At 44.6% G+C, this 18,769-nt stretch overlaps 1 protein-coding gene across 3 annotated transcripts in view; it reads right to left on the bottom strand.

Annotated features, from left to right (window-relative positions):
* The window catches only part of RNF130 (ring finger protein 130), a 141,478-nt gene extending 140,396 nt beyond the window's left edge, over nt 1–1,082 (bottom strand). Inside the window, exon 1 of one of the 3 annotated variants that reach the window (XM_065917249.1) lies at nt 398–1,082. In XM_065917249.1, the coding sequence (XP_065773321.1) occupies nt 398–842 (445 nt within the window). In that variant the 5' untranslated portion in view covers nt 843–1,082. The remainder of the gene's footprint in view (nt 1–397) is intronic. The other 2 variants (XM_065917248.1, XM_065917247.1) reach the window with 2 other exon arrangements.
* Nucleotides 1,083–18,769: the final 17,687 nt, after the last annotated feature.

The raw sequence follows: 18,769 nt of genomic DNA, 5'->3' as shown, positions 1-18,769 counted from the left end.
CGAAATACAGGTTGAGACTTCATCCATCACGAACTAGTTTTGCGCTCTTCCACCACCTCCTTTGTCTGAGCTGTCCCTGCAAACTCGCAGTTCAATGCCTTCCTGTAAACAACCTAACTGAACCAAGGGAAAGGAAAAAAAAAAAAAAGTCTTTTTAAAAAGAAAAGAAGAACCCAATAACACGTCTGGACGCTCATTCCCAGCAGCGAACAGGCGGGGGAGGACACGACGGGAACCTCGACCCTGGGGCCGCCCGCCGAGCGGCGCATCAATCCGGGCCGGGGTGGGGGCGCCGCGTCCGCCGCCTCCGCGCCCAGGTTGTGGCTCCTGGGGGATGGGGACAAACCCTGCCCCCCTCCGCCTTCCACGGCTCCTCTTTTCCCTGCCAGGCACTCACCTCCATGGATAGGGAGCGGCGCCAGAACCTGGCCGCGGACCTCGGCCTTGGGCGAGTCGAGTCCGTAGCGCCCGCGGTCGATGCGGAATGTAAGCGGGGCGCCGCGGCCGGGCTCCTGCACCGTCACGTTGATAAGCGCAGTGTAGTACTCCTGGCTCGCGTTGTCCGCCCGCGCCGGCCACAGGCTGCAGGTCAGCAGAGCGAACGCGGCGAGCCGGGCCGGGCCCGCCCGCGCCGCGCCGCTCATCGTCCCTCCGGCCGCCGCCGCTCGCGGACCGGGCTCCCGGGCCGGCGCCGAGAGGAGGGGCGGGCGCGGCCGGCCCTGCAGCGGGAGCGCACGCGCGCGGCCTGTGCGGGGCCGGGCACGAGCGCAGCCCTTCTCGGCGCCGCGGCCCCGCCGCTCGCCACCCCCAGAGCCACTGCCCGCCCGCAGGGACGCGCCCATGGGCGCTTCGGCGAGGACGGCGGGTCAGGGCTCGCGCGGTCGTCTCCTCTGGGTCCCTCCAGGGCCGTGTCGGCGGGCCCACTCCATCCCCTGGCCCGGTCCCGCCGAGTGGGGGCGCCTCGTGAGGACGCACCCGGCGGGGAAGATGCGCCCGAAGGAAGGTCTCCCGAGCACCAACTCCTCAACGCCCGGCGGCCGCCTCAGGCGCGCGCTCCCCGCCGCCCCGCCCCCTGCCTGTGGAGTGGCACGGCGCAGGCCTGGGACTCGGCCCCACCATCTTGCGCATGCGTGCGAGCGCCTGTCGACTCCCGCCCGCCGGCACGAGGGCCCTGCACGCCCCAGCGCTCGCCTGCCCCTCACCCGGCCATGTTTGTACGTCAGGCCGGACGCGCGTCTGGCTTGGAGACTGGGGGCTTTCCAAGACCCTGTGGAAGAGTTTGAGATGAGGATACAAAAGAAAAATAGCTAAAACTTTAAAATTATTTTTAAAATTAAATGTCTGTGGGATTTCACATTTCAGCTGGTCACCTCCAAGTCATGGAATCGGCATCAAGGGAGGGGGTGGGGAATGCTTCTGTGCAATTAAAAGAGTACGGGAGCTCACTGGACCCGGATCTTTAAGGATATCTGAGTTATTCGGAAAGGACATCTACAGACTAGATGAAATCTCCAGAGGCACTGGACAAGACAGGCATTATGGTGAGGCTCCCTCCTCCCTCCACCTCCCTCCCCCAGTACACACACTACTCTACACACACACACACACACACACACACACACACACACACACACGACAGGCATTATGGTGAGGCTCCCTCCTCCCTCCACCTCCCTCCCCCAGTACACACACTACTCTACACACACACACACACACACACACACACACACACACACACACACACGACAGGCATTATGGTGAGGCTCCCTCCTCCCTCCACCTCCCTCCCCCAGTACACACACTACTCTACACACACACACACACACACACACACACACACACACAGGCATTATGGTGAGGCTCCCTCCTCCCTCCACCTCCCTCCCCCAGTACACACACTACTCTACACACACACACACACACACACACACACACACACACACATCCGTGTCAGTCCATGTCAGTTAAGCTATGGACTTTTCTAAAGCATAGGTGAAGGGACACACACACACACCCGTGTCAGTCCATATCAGTTAAGCTATGGACTTTTCTAAAGCATAGATGTAGGGAAGGGGGATTCTAGCTTCAGGTGCAGCTGAATTCAGGAGTTTATATGTTAGTGGGCAGTACACTCATCATTGCGATGTAGTGGAGAGGAATGGAAATTCTCAGGTGACTCAGTGGTAAAGACTATGTCTGCCAGTGCAGGAGACACAGGAAACGTCCGTTGATCCCTGAGTTGGGAAGATCCTGTAGGAGGAAATGGCAGGCCACTCCAGTATTCTTGCCAGGAAAAGCCCATGCACAGAGGAGCCTGGTGATCTACACTCCATGGGCTCAGAAAGAGTCATACACAACTGAGCAACTGAGGACGGGGAGGAAGGATGGTATCTTCTGACTAGTCAGGCTTGGATCTCTTGCCTTCTGTGGTGGCAAGGGGATGAAGTCAGTCTTGCACAACCAAAAGTGCTGAGAATCAGAGAGAGAGGCTACTTCTGAAAGGAAAGGTGAGCTGCTGTTTCCAGTGAAAGGGTATAGATGCAGTTCAGGTCAACACATCAGATGTCCACTGGTGGTGCCTTATCAACATTCTTAACAAGTTCTTCCTCCAGTTCCTTTCCTTCTATCCCCACCAGGTTTGTTTGTCTTGTCCATGCCCTGTCTTGAGACTGCATTTTATTTACTCGCATACAGTAATTAACTGCAAGGAGATCAAACCAGTCAGTCCTAAAGGAAATCAATCCTGAATATTCATTGAAAGGACTGATGCTGAACCTGAAGCTCCAATACCTTGACCACCTAATGGGAAAAACTGACTCATTGGAAAAGACCTTGATGCTGGGAAAGATTGAAGCCAAAAGGAGAAGAAGGCAGCAGAGGATGAAATGGTTAGGTAGCGTCACCGACTCAATGAATATGAATCTGAGCAAACTCCAGGAGATAGTGAAGGACAGGGAAGCCTGGTGTGCTTCAGTCCATGGGCTCCCAGAGTCACACACAACTTAGCAACTGAACAACAACAACAACAAATTAAGCAACCAGGTCACAATCCTAGGCCCTGTATTTAAGGAGACTCTCTCACAGCTGGACCCCTCTCAGGGCAAGGAGTCCTTGGACTCAAAGTACCCCTGCTCAGGCACTGAGAGCCAGGATTCCCTTTCCGAACAGCCCTGGACCACTTAGGGCCTACCTGGTAGGCTCTTCCCTAGTGAGAGTTTTCTTACTCTGCTCTTGTCTCTTAACTTGCCCTGCCCTGCCCCTGCTTGAGAAACTCATGCCCCCTACTCACTTGTCCTTACAAAGGTCTTTCAGAGTGTAAGGTGCCTATGCCTCCTGGCACGAGAGATCTTTATAGAGACCCAGAAACACCACCCTATTAAATCAGTTGGAGAGAAAGTGCATCTCTTTAAAGCTTTCTTTGGGCCCTTCCTTCTGAATCTGTCAAGGAGAAGGTTGGATCTAAAGTGCTTTTAACACTTCTCTGGAACTTGATAATCCCTCTTTCAAACAAAGTGGGATTAGGTCTTTGCACACAACCATAGCAGGCACCAGCATCTAGAACAATATTAAAAACAACCTACATGTGGGGTGTAATTGTGTTTAATTTAATGGAAACCTTTCTGTTAGGGCAAGACGTTTTTCATTTTTAAAAAACTTAATTTTTTTTTAACTGGAGGCTAATTACAATATTTCAGTGGTTTTTGCCATACATTGACATGAATCAGCTATGGGTGTACATGTGTCTCCCTTCCTGAACGCCCCTCCCCCCTCCTTCCCCATCCCATCCCTCAGGGTCATCCAAGTGCACCAGCCCTGAGCACCCTGTCTCATGCATCAAACCTGCACTGGTGATCTATTTCATATATGGTAATATACATGTTTAAATACTATTCTCTCAAATCATCCCACTCTCGCCTTCTCCCACAGAGTCCAAAAGTCTGATTTTTATCTCTGTGTCACTTTTGCTGTCTCTTTTATTGGGTCATTGTGATAATCTTTCTAAATTCCATATATATGCATTAATATACTGTATTGTCATTTTCCTTTCTGACTTACTTCATTCTATATAATATACCCCAGTTTCATCCACCTCATTAGAACTGATTCAAATGCCTTCTTTTTAATAGCTGAGTAATATTCCATTATGTATATGTACCACAGCTTTCTGATTCACTCGTCTGCAGATGGACATCTAGGTTTCTTCCATGTCCTGACTATTGTAAACAGTGCTGTGATGAACATTAGGGTACACATGTCTCTTTCAATTCTGGTTTCCTCAGTGTGTATGTCCAGCAGTGGGACTGCTGGGTCATATGGCAGTTCTATTCCCAGTTTTTTTAAGGAATCTCCACACTGTTCTCCATAGTGGCTGTACTAGTTTGCATTCCCACGAACAGTGTAAGAAGGTTCCCTTTTCTCCACACCCTCTCCAGCAGTTATTGTTTGTAGATGTTTTGATAGCAGCCATTCTGACCAGCATGAGATGGTACCTCATTGTGGTTTTGATTTGCATTTCTCCGATAATGAGTGATGTTGGGCATCTTTTCATGTGTTTGTTAGCCATCTGTATGTCTTCTTTGGAGAAATGTCTGTTCAGTTCTTTGGCCCATTTTTTGATTGGGTCATTTATTTTTCTGGAATTGAGCTACATGAGCTGCTTGTATATTTTTGAGATTTAATTCTTTGTAAGTTGCTTCATTTGCTATTGTTTTCTCCCATTCTGAAGGCTGTCTTTTCACCTTGATCATAGTTTCCTTCGTAGTGCAAAAACTTTAAGTCTAATTAGGTCCCATTTATTTATTTTTGCTTTTATTTCCATTACTCTGGGAGGTGGGTCATAGAGGATCCTGCTGTGATTTATGTCAGAGAGTGTTTTACCTACATTTTCCTCTAGAAGTTTTATAGTTTCTGGCCTTACATGTAAAACTTTAATCCATTTTGAGTTTATTTTTTGTGTATGGTGTTAGAAAGTGTTCTAGTTGCATTCTTTTACAAGTGGTTGACCATTTTCCCTGTACCACTTGTTAAAGAGATTGTCTTTTCTCCATTGTATATTCTTGCCTCCTTTGTCAAAGATAAGGTGTCCATAGGTGCGTGGATTTATCTCTGGGCTTTCTATTTTGTTCCATTGATCTGTATTTTTGTCTTTGTGCCAGTACCATACTGTCTTGATGACTGTAGCTTTGTAGTATAGTCTGAAGTCAGTCAGGTTGATTCTTCCAGTTCCAGTCTTCTTTCTCAAGGTTGCTTTGGCTATTCAAGGTTTTTTGTAATTCCATACAAATTGTGAAACTATTTGTTTTAGTTCTGTGAAAAATACTGTTGGTAGTTTGATAGGGATTGCATTGACTCTATAGATTGTGTTGGGGTAGTATACTTATTTTCACTACATTAATTCTTCTGATACATGAACATGGTATATTTCTCCATCTATTTGTGTCCTTTTTGATTTCTTTCATCAGTGTTTTATAGTTTCCTATATATAGTTATTTTGTTTCTTTAGGTAGATTTATACCTAAGTATTTTATTCTTTTTCTTGCAATGGTGAATGGAGTTGTTTCCTTAATTTCTCTTTCTGTTTTCTCATTGTTAGTATATAGGAATGCAAGGGATTTCTGTGTGTTAATTTTATATCCTGCAACTTTACTATATTCATTGATTAGCTCTAGTAATTTTCTGGTGGTATCTTTAGGGTTTTCTATATAGAGGATCATGTCATCTGGAAACAGTGAGAGGTTTACTTCTTCTTTTCCAATCTGGATTCATTTTATTCCTTTTTCTTCTCTGATTGCTGTGGCTAAAACTTCCAAAACTATGTTGAGTAGTAGTGGTGAGAGTGAGCCCCCTTGTCTTGTTCCTGACTTTAGGGGAAATGCTTTCAGTTTTTCACCATTGAGGATAAGTTTGCTGTGGGTTTATTATATATGACTTTTATTATGTTGAGATGTGTTCCTTCTATGCCTGTTTTCTGGAGGGCCTTTTTTTTTTTAATCATAAATCAATGTTGAATTTTATATAATATAATATATAATGAATTAATTAGTAGTTATACAAGAGAATAAATACCTCTTTTGCATGGTACAAGTGACTTTAGCCACTTCTACTACAACAAGGGGTTTACACTCACATTATTGTTTTTACCATCCACCTCCAGTCTCTTATCATCTTGTAAAACTGAGACCCTGTACCCATTAAACAATAACATCCTCCTCCCCCAGGCCCTGGGACCACCATTCTATTTTCTGTGTCTACCAATTTCACTATTCCACTTATACAAGTGGAACAAATACAGTATTTGTCCTTCTGTGACTAGCTTATATCACTTAGCATAATGTCTTTTAGCATCACAGTAATCCAAGTCTGTGCCCAAACCACTAATGTCAAAAAAGCTAAAGTTGACTGGTTCTATGAACACCTACAAGACCTGGAACTAACACCCCCAACGTATGTCCTTTTCATCATAGAGGATTGGAATGCAAAAGTAGTAAGTCAAGAGATAGCTGGAGTAACAGGCAAGTTGGTCTTGGAGTACAAAATGAAGAAGGCAAAGGCTAACACAGTTTTGTCAAGAGAACACACTGGTCATAGCAAACAGTCTCTTCCATCAAAACAAGAGACAACTCTACACATGGACATCACCAGATGGTCAATACCAAAATCAGATTGATTCTATTCTTTACAGCCAAAGATGGAGAAGCTCTATACAGTCAGCAAAAACAAGACCTGAAGGTGACTGTGGCTCATCATCAGCTCCTCATTTCAAAATTCAGGCTTAAATTCAAGAAAGTAGGGAAAACCAGTTGGCCTTTCAGGTATGACCTAAATCAAATCCCTTATGATTATGCAATTAAGATGATGAATAGATTCAAGGAATGAGGTCAAGATTCAGGCATTCAAGAGAGTGCCTGAAGAACTATGGACAGAGGTTCATAACACTGTACAAGAGGTGCTGACCAAAACCATCCCAAAGGAAATGCAGGAAGGAAAAATGGTTGTCCAAGGAGGCCTTAAAAACTAGCTAAGAAAAGAAGAGAAGTGAAAGGCAAAGGAGAAAGGAAAAGATATACCCAACTGAATGCAAAGTTACAGAGAATAGCAAGGAGACATAAGAAAGCCTTCTAATGTGAACAATGCAAAGAAATAGAGGAAAACAGTAGAATGGGAAAGACTGGAAATCTCTTCAAGAAAGTTGGGGATATCAAGGGAACATTTCATGCAAGGAAGGGCACAATAAAGAACAGAAGTGGTAAGGATCTAACAGAAGCAGAAAAGATTAAGAAGAAGTGGCAAAAATACACAAAAGAACTATACAAAAAAGTCTTAATGACCCAGATAACTACAATGGTGTGGTCACTTACCTAGAGCCAGACATCCTGGAGTATGAAGTCAAGTGGACCTTAGGAAGCATTACTATGAACAAAGCTAGTGGAGGTGATGGAATTTTAGCTGAGCTTTAAAATCCTAAAAGATCCTGCAGTTAAAGTGCTGCACCCAATATGTCAGCAAATTTGGAAAATTCAGCAATGGCCACAGGAATGAAAAAGGTCAGTTTTCATTCCAATCCCAAAGAAGGGCAATGCCAAAGAATGTTCCAGCAACTGTACAGTTTCATTCATTACACATGCTAGCAAAGTTACGCTCTAAATCCTTCAAGCTAGGCTTCAGCACTGTGTGAACTGAGAACTTCCAGGTGTATAAGCTGGGTTTAGTAAAGGTAGAGGAACCAGAGGTCAAATTGCCAACATTCATTGGGTCATGGAGAAAGCAAGGGAGTTCTAGAAAACATCTGCTTCATTGACTGAGCTAAAGACTTTGACTGTGTGGATCACAGCAAACTGTGGAAAATTCTTAAAGTGATGGGAGTACTGACCACTTTACCTGTCTTTTGAGAAACCAGTATGCAGGTCAAGAAACAACAGATAGAACCAGACATGAAACAATTGATTGGTTCAAAATTGGGAAATGAGTAGGAAAAGGCTGTATTGTCACTCTGCTTATTTAACTTATATACAGAGTACATCATGCAAAATTCCAGGCTGGATGAATCACAAGCTGGAATCAAGATTGCTGGGAAAAATAGAAGCAACCTCAGATATGCAGATGATACCATTCTGATGGCAGAAAGTGAAAAGAAACTAAAGAGCTTCTTGATGAGGGTGAAAGATGAAAATGAAAAAGCTGGCTTAAAACTCAACTTTCAAAAAGCTAAGATCATGGCATCTGTCCCTATCATTTCATGGCAAATAGAAGGGGGAAAGTGGAATCAGTGACAGATTTTTTCTTAGGCTCCAAAATCACTGTGACAGTGACTGCAGTCATGAAATTAAAACATGCTTGCTCCTTGAAAGAAAAGCTGTGACAAACCTAGACAGTGTATTAAAAAGCAGAGACATCACTTTGCCGACAAAGGTCTGTATAATCAAAGCTGTGGTTTTTCCAGTAGCCATGCATGGATGTGAGAGTGACCATAAAGAAGGCTGAGTGCTGAAGAATTGATGCTTTCGAACTGTGGTGCTGGAGACGACTCTTGAGAGTTCGTTAGACAGCAAGGAGATCAAGTCAGTCAGTTATAAAGGAAATCAGTCCTCAATATTCATTGGAAGGACTGATGCTGAAGCTGAAGCTCCGATACTTTGGCTGCCTGATGTGAAGAGCCAACTCTTTCGTAAAGACCCTGATGCTGTGAAAGATTGAAGGCAAAAAGAGAAGAGGGAAACAGAGGATGAAATGGTTAGATAACATCAGAAACTTAATGGACCTGAGTTTGAGCAAACTCCTGGAGAGCATGAAGGATCAGGAAGCCTGGCATGCTGCATTCCATGGGGTCATGAATAGTGGGACATGACTTAGATCTGAACAACAAAAATGTCTTTTAGGTTTATCCATGTTGTGACATGTGTCTTTGAGTCTTTCCTTCTTAAGGATGAATAATATTCATTTGTATGTATATACCATACTTTGTTTATCAGTCTGTCAATGACCACTTGAATTGATTCCCATCTTTTGGCTATTGTGAATGATGCTTCAATGAACATGGAGTACAAATACCTCTTTGAGATCCTTATTTTCATTCTTTTGCATGAATATCCAGAATTGGGATTGCTAGGTCATATTGTAGTTTTATGTTTTTTTATTTGTTTGTTTGTTTTTTTAAGGAACTGCTATATTCTTTTCTATGGCATCCATACCATTTTACATTCCCAGCAAACATGCACAAGTGTTCCTATGTCTCCACACTCACACCGACACTTTGGACAAAATTACCCTTTGAAATATTTATTTAAGTGAAAAAAAGAGTGAGTTGATTAAAAATAGTAAGTTGATTAAAAGCACAAGTGATACTTGGCTATCACAGATCTTGTGAAGGACACATTCTGATATCTGACTCAGGCCCATGCTGGCCTGGGAGTGAGCTGCCCATGAGCCTCCCACTTCTATGGGGCCATTTCTCTGACTCTACCACATATAACTCTCCCCTGCTTTTGCAATAAGTTCCAGGTCACCTGGAAGCCCAAACTGAAATTCTCCTTCTCTGCAGAGCTCCAGTGGGCCCAGTTACCAGCCTTCCAGCTTTGAGTCCTTCAGAACTGCCTTCCCAGGCCTGTGAACAAAGGTATCCTGTGTATCCTACATTTGTGGAGATGCTCCAGGGATCCGAGCCCAAGCTGGGTTCCCTGGGCAATGTTGGAAACCTCAAAGGATTGTGCAAAAATCTCAGTCCTCCTCCTCCTCACCCTTCTTCTTTTCCATTCTTTCTTAAATGGCACATGATCCTCTCTGGTCCTAAGAAGACCCCAATGTTACTATTTATGTGTTCCCTTTTATCACTACCCTGCACTCTCATTCTTTACCCTACAGGCAACCACTCCAATGTTTAATATGTATCTTTGGTGTTCTTGCAAAATGGTGGTGTTATTTTAGTGTACATGTACTTCTTAATTTTTAAACAGTATTGGTTATAGAGGTCATTCTGTTTTTCACTCTCTTAACTCATCATTATGCTAGAGTTTTTTCCCTTTTCCTTACATTTATATGTTAAATTTTATACTGTACTTGTACATACTTGTACTAAAATGCAAACAAATCTTATTGTACAGATCAGCAGATGTTTAATAAGTGAAAACACCTTTGTGGCCACCACCAAGATTGGGCTAGAGAACATTACTAGCACCCTCAAAGGTTTCCTGGACTTCTCAGTCAGTAGCATCCCACTGTTGTGATTCTGTTACCAGAGATTAGTTTGCCTATTTTGAACTTTATAGAAATAGGATCATATAACATGTACTCTTTGGTGTCTGATCTCTTTTTCCTAAAAGTATATCTTCGAGATTCTTTTCTTTTTTTGCATTTAGTGAAGTGCTTTGCTTTTTTCTTTGCAGTATACTATTTCACAGTGGATTTGTTCATTTTTTTGTTGATAGGCATCTGTATTGATTTCCATTTGGGGCTTTTATGAACACAGCTGTTACGAAGACTCTGTGTGTCATTTGTTGGACGTGTGTAGGCCTCTCTGAGGGTATATAATGTGGAGTGGAATGGCTGCACCATAGGGTAAGCGTGTATTTAGCTTTGGTGGATACTAGTGCTGTTTTTCTAAGCTTTTGTCCATTTCCCCCATCCCTAGTCTCAGCCTCTCTCTTCTGTTTCTCCCCTGGGGTGCTGTCCCTGAAGGTCTTGGTCGATGTCAGCTTCCCCTGCTGTTGCTGCTGATTATCACACGCTCCCCTTGCTAAACTGTGGCCATGGATGAGATGATTGTGGAAACCTAGTCTGATCCCCACGGGAGAGATCATCATGGAGAAGCTGTTCACAGTGTGTTCCTCATGGATCCTAAAGCCCCAAGAGATGCAGCAGATAAAGAGCCCTGTGGAGACATTAAGACTGTAGAAGACACGTTTCTGGTTACTGCCTGAGCATTTTTACGTTCACAACACATTTGCTACCTCCTCCTTTTGGAAGACCCAGTGACATGCCAGGCCCCTTTCCAGAGGGCAGGCGAGACAAGTCCCATTTTCCCAGAGTGTAGCCTCTGGGTTGCTTGGACCAGCCCACAGAAAGGGGAAGTGCAAAGAACATTTTTGGTTTAGCAATTAAGTGTTCATTTTAACATTACCTTCTTTTTTTATAGCAAGAGATTTCACTTTCGATGATAGTAATACCACCTGTCTTTAAAAACTGAGGTATCTTAGAGAAGAGTTTTTAACAAAAAATAGGAGAATTCCCTGATTGTCCAATGGGCAGGACTTTGTGCTTCCACTGCAAGGGGCATGGGTTCAGTGTCTGGGCAAGGAACTAGGATTTGGCAAACCCCTCAGCTTGGGGGAAAAAAAAATAAGGTAGAACAAGGATGTGATGTAAAAGTGATGTGCAGAAGATCAAAGTGAGGGAAATGCTGACAAGGAAAAGGGAAGGGGCTTCAGAGGCTGACAGGCACAGGGCCTGGTGCAGGGTTTGCATAGCTGCCTAGGTGAGAACTGCAGCTCTGCAATCTGACAGCATTAATCAGAACAGACGGTCCTGAGTGGATAGTCCCTCGGCTGGCCAGTGTCCTGCATTCTCAGGCACCCGGAGCCCCCCTGCTAGCAGGTGCACAAGATAACAGCATTTTATTTAGAAAGATGTAAACTATATTTGTATTGGTAGTCCAAAACACTTAATCTTTCTTAACTAAAGACTTCGAGTTATAAGACAAAGTTGGAAGTTGGCAAGTGAAGCCCTTGTATGTCATCACTTGGGTTCAACCTTCGTTAACATTTGTTTGCTTTATCTATTGCTTTTATTTTAAAATTGTTTTCCTGAACCATTTTATGATCCCTTGGCCTGTTCTTCTATATTACTATGACCAAAACAACAAGTAGTAATTCTGTAAAATAATCCATATCTTACCCTATTCAAATGTTCCCAAGCATCCAAAAATGCCGCCCCACCCCACTGCTTTCTTTGAATGGGATCCAGTGAAGTTTCTGCATTGGGTTCGATTATGTCTTTTACTAAAAATTCAGGCTTTTAGGTTACAGGCCCAGTACCAGCAGATCATAAGAAACAGATGACTGTCCTCCAGATCTGAGCTTGTATCCTAGATATACCACTTGGAGTTTGCCAGAAAATGTATTGCATTTTCTGTGGTCGTCTTTGTCAATAGTATGAATACTGTTGTGTCATACTTTTATGTGTAGACACTTAAATTATACCACAGTGACTGCAACTTTCCTCTTGTTTAACGTACCAGAAACCTCAAAAAATGGAAGTGACCCAGGATCCTCTCACCTCCGAAAGGGCCACTAGGGGAAGGGAATGGCTGCCCCTTCTCCCTTTCCTGGTTGGGTGGCATTAGGGAAGTAACAGCAGGATGTGGAGAGAGGAGGCCTGCTACAGTGGTAGTCCTCTGAGCCCAGCAGTGTTCATAGGCCACCTCCATAAGGGTGGGCCTGGTGTTGGGTCAAGGAGTATCGTGAAAATCTCTGTAGACAGAGGACTTTGATGAGAGACAAAATTTCTCAAATTTCGAACCAGTCATGGTCCTGGGCTGGAATTTGATTTTCCTGAGGACTCTCAAATATGGGGGTTGTTAGATGCCCATCAGCAGATGAATGGATAAGGAAGCTGTGGTACATATACACCATAGAATATTACTCAGCCGTTAAAAAGAGTTCATTTGAATCAGTTCTAATGAGATGGATGAAACTGGAGCCCATTATACAGAGTGAAGTAAGCCAGAAAGATAAAGACCATTACAGTATACTAACACATATATACGGAATTTAGAAAGATGGTAACGATGGCCCTATATGCAAAACAGAAAAAGAGACACAGAAGTACAGAACAGACTTTTGGACTCTGTGGGAGAAGGTGAGGGTGGGATGTTTCGAAAGAACAGCACGTATATTATCTATGGTGAAACAGATCACCAGCCCAGGTGGGAAGCATGAGTCAAGTGCGCGGGCCTGGTACACTGGGAAGACCCAGAGGAGTCGGGTGGAGAGGGAGGTGGGAGGGGGGATTGGAATGGGGAATACATGTAACTCTATGGCTGATTCATATCAATGTATGACAAAACCCACTGAAAATAAATAAATAAATAAATAAAATAGAAAAATAAAATATGGGGATTGTATGCCCATTCTGCATATGAGGAAGCCAGCTCAGAGAAGTGAGCTTTTTGTCCAGTGACCTTGCCGCAGCTAATGAGGTGGTACCGCTGGGTGGAGCCCAGTCCTGGCTGGCTCCACGACCCTCACTCCGTTCACTCCTGTGGGTCACTGCCAGGATAAGGAATTCAGACAATGTCCAGACCAGGAAGCCAGAGGCTCTCTCCAGGAATTTGGGTGGGGCCTGGGGCCGATGCTGAGTGGGCACAGGCTGCTGGACTGGGAGCCTTTTAGCAGAATCGAAGGCATCGCCCAGTGCTTTGTCAAGATTCATTTAGTCAGAGTGATGAACGACTGCGCCAGCAGGAGCTGAGAGAGGAGACGCCTGCTGGGCTGAGCTTGTTTGGGAAGAGCAGCCCTTATGTCTGCTGGCCCTCAGGCTGGCCTGGGGCGGTGGTCCCTGGAACTCCTAGGGTCCCCTGCCAGGGTGCCTTGCTGTGTCTGGAAGGGCTTTCTGTTCACAGGCTGGAGATGTGTACAGAGAGAGTTTTAGAAAGCTGTCTGGTGAAGGCAGAGCGGCAGGACCAGTCTCAGAAAGGACAGCACCCGGCCTACCCTGGGGATCTGGGCAGTGGGAACAGAGGGGTGGCTTCATCAAGGCACAGCTGTTGGATGAAGTTAACATTGCATTCCTCAGGGAAAAAAACATCTGACTTGTCTAGTTTGAGTCAAGTGATCCTAGATCACTTGATCCTAGAAACGCAAGGCACCTTTATGTCAGTCTGCTGAGGGAACATGAGTGGAGGAGAAATAGCCCCCAGAGTGGCACAGCCCAATGCCAGTGGAGACAAGGCACAGACACATGTGTGGCCCAGGAGGCAAGGGCGGCTCTGTCCGCTGCAGGAAAACCACACAGGCTGCTTATCCCACTTCCTGCCAGGTGGATGCCGCTGATCTCTTCCAGAAGTAGAGGTGGAGTTACGAGTCTGCCTCTTCAGGCATGTCATCCAGCTGGAGGCCGTGCTGCTTTCAATGTGTGTCAATGTGTGTGTGTGTGTGTGTGTGTGTGTGTGTGTGTGTGTGTGTGTGTGTGATTGTCTGCAAGACTAGTATTAGAGTCCCATCAGTTTTTCTCTGACCTGGGGATTCAGGTGGAGTAGTGGAAAGCAAACTGTCAGCCCAGAGCTGACACCAGCCCTTCATGCTACTTTTAAAACAACAGGAAACACAAGAAAACTATAACTATGTACACAAGGATGCTTATTGCAGCATTTATTATAGGGGCAGAAAGTTGGGAATAAACTCATTTTTTTTATTAAGCAAATTATGGTACAAATTTGAGGACGATTATGTAGTTATTACTATATCAAACAAGTTTTAGTAATGGGACCCACGCTTATGATGTAATGTCGAGTGCAGACACAGAATATGAAATAAATCTCTGGTGGTCACTCTGTAGACTAAGTCCACATATGGGAACACAACCAAGAAGGAAAGTTTAGTTCAGTTCAGTTCAGTCCCTCAGTCGTGTCCGATTCTTTCTGACCCCATGGACTGCAGCACGCTATGCCTCCCTGTCTATCACCAACACCCAGAATTTACTCAAACTCATGTCCATCAAGTTGGTGATGCCATCCAACCATCTCACCCTCTGTCATCCCCTTCTCCTCCTGCCCTCAATCTTTCCAGCATCAGGGTCTTTTCCAATGAGCCAGTCCTTCCCATCAGGTGGCCAAAGTATTGGAACTTCAGCTTCAGCATCAGTCCTTCCAATGAATATTCAGGGTTGATTTCCTTTAGGATTGACTGGTTTGATCTCCTTGCAGTCCAAGCGACTCTCAAGAGTCTTCTCCAACACCACAGTTCAAAAGCATCAATTCTTTGGTGCTCAGCTTTAGCAAAGTGAAAATAGTTTGATTTATTCGGGAAGGTTATGGGTAATTGTTTTTACTTTGCATTTTTTTCTGTTTTCAAAATGTTGTGTTCTTTTTGCAGTTATAAAAAAGCTATCTCTGATGACCCATCATGAGACCACTGAGGAACCTATTAGAAGAAAGAGGATTGTGGAACCAAGGTTAAGGAGCTTGTACAAAGTTGGTCTGGTGGAATTGTGGGCTAGTGGCTCCCAGTGACCCTCAGTAAAATTCTCTTACACAGGCTTAATATTGTCCAAATATTTAGTGATTCTATACCCAGCTCTTAAAGCAAAAATAGACATAACTTTGGTCTATTGACTTTGCATCTTTACTGAAGATAAATCTCACACGATTTCGCCACATGGGATATGAATACAAGCTGTATTCCTGTAAGTCCTTATTCAAGAATTGTGCCAGTTTGGTTTTTAATGTTGCTGAAGGCGGAGTGGACCAGCTCATTACCCTGCTGGAGTCACAATTGAATGTCCTTCTTGCCCTTCGTTTTTTGTCCTGGGAGAAGTTACCAATAGGCGGAGAAAACATGTGCCAGTGAAGCATACGCCCCATTGTGGATCATAACCTCCTAGGAAAGTTTGGGGGGGGGGGCATCTAGATCTGCTCAGATGTATGAAAAAAAAGAAACCTCCCAGGAGATCCTATTGGTAGAGGATGAAGGACCCTGGGGTATGCCAGGAGACTGCACACCAGTTTGAGGAATGAGGGGCAGGTGCTGTGAGGAATAACTCAGTGGTTATTCCAGCCCCTCCTATCTTCTCTGATTCTACTGTAAGGGCTATAGGAGGTAAAAACTCAGTTTTCCTGTACAGACATCCATCCATCCATTCATCCATTCACTCATTCATTCAGGTCCCTCATTGAGCAGCAGTTCTAAGAATTTAGAATATGTAAGCAAATAAGGATCCCCTCCCTCAGGACACATGCTAGCCAAGATGCATTTCTGGCTAGTGTCTTGGGAGGGAAGGTCTGTTATTGCCACGTCTTACCCTTTCTTCTGCCCACATGGGATCATGAGGATGGAAATCACATACTAACGGTGGTGGAGAAGCAAGGGTGACGGAGCCTGGGTCCTTCTGTATTCTTTTGTGCTTATTTGTTTAAACTGCTGTGTAGAAGATTTCTCATTATTTGTATCTGAAAGCAACCTTGACTGATATAAATAGAGAAAGTGGGGGCACAGAAAATCTCTATGCCTGGCCTCTGGGTGTCTTAACATCCAAAGATAAATCTTCCCTGTTCTATTCATTTTAGAAGATGCTCAAATTAGTTCTCCTGACTGAAGGCACTCAACTCTAAGAATGAAGGAGTGGGGATTTTGGGGTATAAACAAAGAGGGAAGCTGGGGAGGGTCCAGAAACAGACTGGTGGCCCTATAGGTATGGGGTGGTGTGTACTAACTAGGACCATTTTAGTTGCAGTACCAGAAATCCAGCTCAATGTGGAGGAAATTTTTTGTGACCACTTATGAAAAGTCTGGGCGTGGTGTAAGCTTAGGCATCAGTGAATCAAGAGGTCAAATGATATCATCAGAGCTGGGCTTCTGGTGAATCTCTCTCAGCGTTTCTTTCTTCTTTGTTGCCTTCATTCATTCTCAAGTAAGCTCTCTCCATGTGGGTGTGAGATGAGCTCCAACAGGCCCAGGGGGGTACATTCTGTTCTTTCAGAATCCTAGGAGATCATAGCAGGAAAGAAAGTGCTTTTCTTTCTCAATGGGTTTTCCATTCTATATTCTGAGTCTGTCTTTATATCATGAGTTCACCACCAAGATGACCATTATGACCAAATGGATAAGTGCTCTGACTGGTCAAACCTTACCACATGCTCACTCAGGGAGGCAGACATGTAATCCCCTTGACCCAACCCCACAGACTAAGGATGGATGGTATGGTACAGTAAAAAATAAGTATTTGGTATTTGTCCCTGGTTCTTGTCACATAGCCACTAAAACCATTGACATCTACAGAGTGATCACGTCTTTTGTGTGCGAAGGAGACGAGATGGCTGGGAGTCCTTAGATAGCTTTAGCAATGGAAGCTGATTGCCAGAAAGACCAAGGTACGGTTAGAAGATTGGGATATTTAGCCGCATCCCCCAATCTCCAGTGAGAAGATTGGGTTAATCAACAGTGGCCATCAGTTTCATCAGTCATACATATGTACTGAAACCTCCACAAGACTACTAAACAACAGATTTGGAGAGTCCTCAGGTTGGTGAACACAGCGACGTGCTGGAAGGGTGGCATGCTAAGAGGGCATGGAAGCTCTACCCACCCTCCTTCCCCATATCTTGTCCTATAAGTTTCTTCCAATTGGCTGTTCCTGAGTTATATCCTTTATAATCCTGGGTTGGGAAGACCCCCTGGAGAAAGGAATGGCAACCCTCTCCGGTATTCTTGCCTGGAGAATTCCATGGACAGAGGAGCCTGGCAAGCTACAATCCGTGGGGTGGCAAAGAGTTGGACTTTGACTGAGCAATGAACACTTTCACTTTCTTTATCTTTAAAATAGAATTAATATTGATCTCACACGATAACTGGGAAGATTAAACTTTACATTTAAGGGTTCTGAAGCTGGCCAAGATAAAGTAAAACCACTAAATTCTATCGATCACATCAGTTACAATAACTCTAAATATGTTAGCAATGACAGGCAAATTGGAGAGAAGAGCCAAAACTTGAAGGATAACCCATAATGGGGACAAGATTCCCAGATTCTTTTCCTCTCTCATCTTCCAGTTTTGAATTGAGGTCAGTCCCAGTATAGAACTGTGCAGAGGAACGATCCCTGTAGCCAGAGGACTAGGAAAGGGGCCTCTGCAAGATGAAGTGTGTGTGAAGAAATTGTTGGCCTCGTTTATTTTTCCCATTTTTTTCCCTACCCTGTTCCTGCCCCGAGGACAGCCTTAGTTGCAAAGCTGCACTACTGTGCTAGCAGTGTAAATACCTAAACTTCAAGGGGAAACTCATGTGAGCCAGAGTGTGGGGCAATCCCAGAAAGGAGAGAGCTGAAGGAAGGATCCCTAATTCTGTGGATGAACTGGCTCACCTCCAACCTGCACAGAGCAGACCCAAAGTAGCATAGCAAAGTTTTAAAAATTATTTTATTTTGAAATAATTATAAATCCATTCTTCCCTGATAGCTCAGTTGGTAAAGAATCTGCCTGCATTGCAGGAGGCCCTCATTCTATTCCTGGGTCAGGAAGAGCCAATGGAGAAGGAAAAGGCTACCCACTCCAGTATTCTGGCCTGGAGAATTCCATGAACTGTATAGTCCATGGGGTTGCAAAGAGTCAGACATGACTGAGCGACTTTCACTTGCATAAATCCATAGAAGGTTAAAAATCCTATGTACCCTTCACCCACCTCCCCAGTGGAGACATTTTATATAACTTACACATGCAACATCAAAACCAGGAAGCTGACATTGGTGTGATTGTTTTAACTAGATACAGGACTTATTTCGATTTCATCAGCTTTCACATACCCTTGTATATCTGTGTGTGTGCATGTGTGTGTGTAGTTCTGTACAGGCTTACCCTTTGTGTGGACAGCACCGCCCCAGCCCCACAGACAGACCCCTCCTGTTGCCCCTCTGCAGCTGTGCCTGCCCCACCCCTGTCCTCTGCAACCACTCGCCCCGGTATACATTCACGTAGTGTTTTCATTTTGAGAATGTTATATAAATGAAGACACACAGTATGTAGCCTTCTAAGACTGGCTTTTTCCACTAACACAATTCCTATGAGATC

This window comes from Muntiacus reevesi, chromosome 1, assembly GCF_963930625.1.
Source record: "Muntiacus reevesi chromosome 1, mMunRee1.1, whole genome shotgun sequence".
Taxonomy (NCBI): Eukaryota; Metazoa; Chordata; class Mammalia; order Artiodactyla; family Cervidae; genus Muntiacus; species Muntiacus reevesi.
The sequence above is the reverse complement of the archived record's forward strand: the minus strand, read 5'-3'. Positions and strand labels throughout refer to the sequence as shown.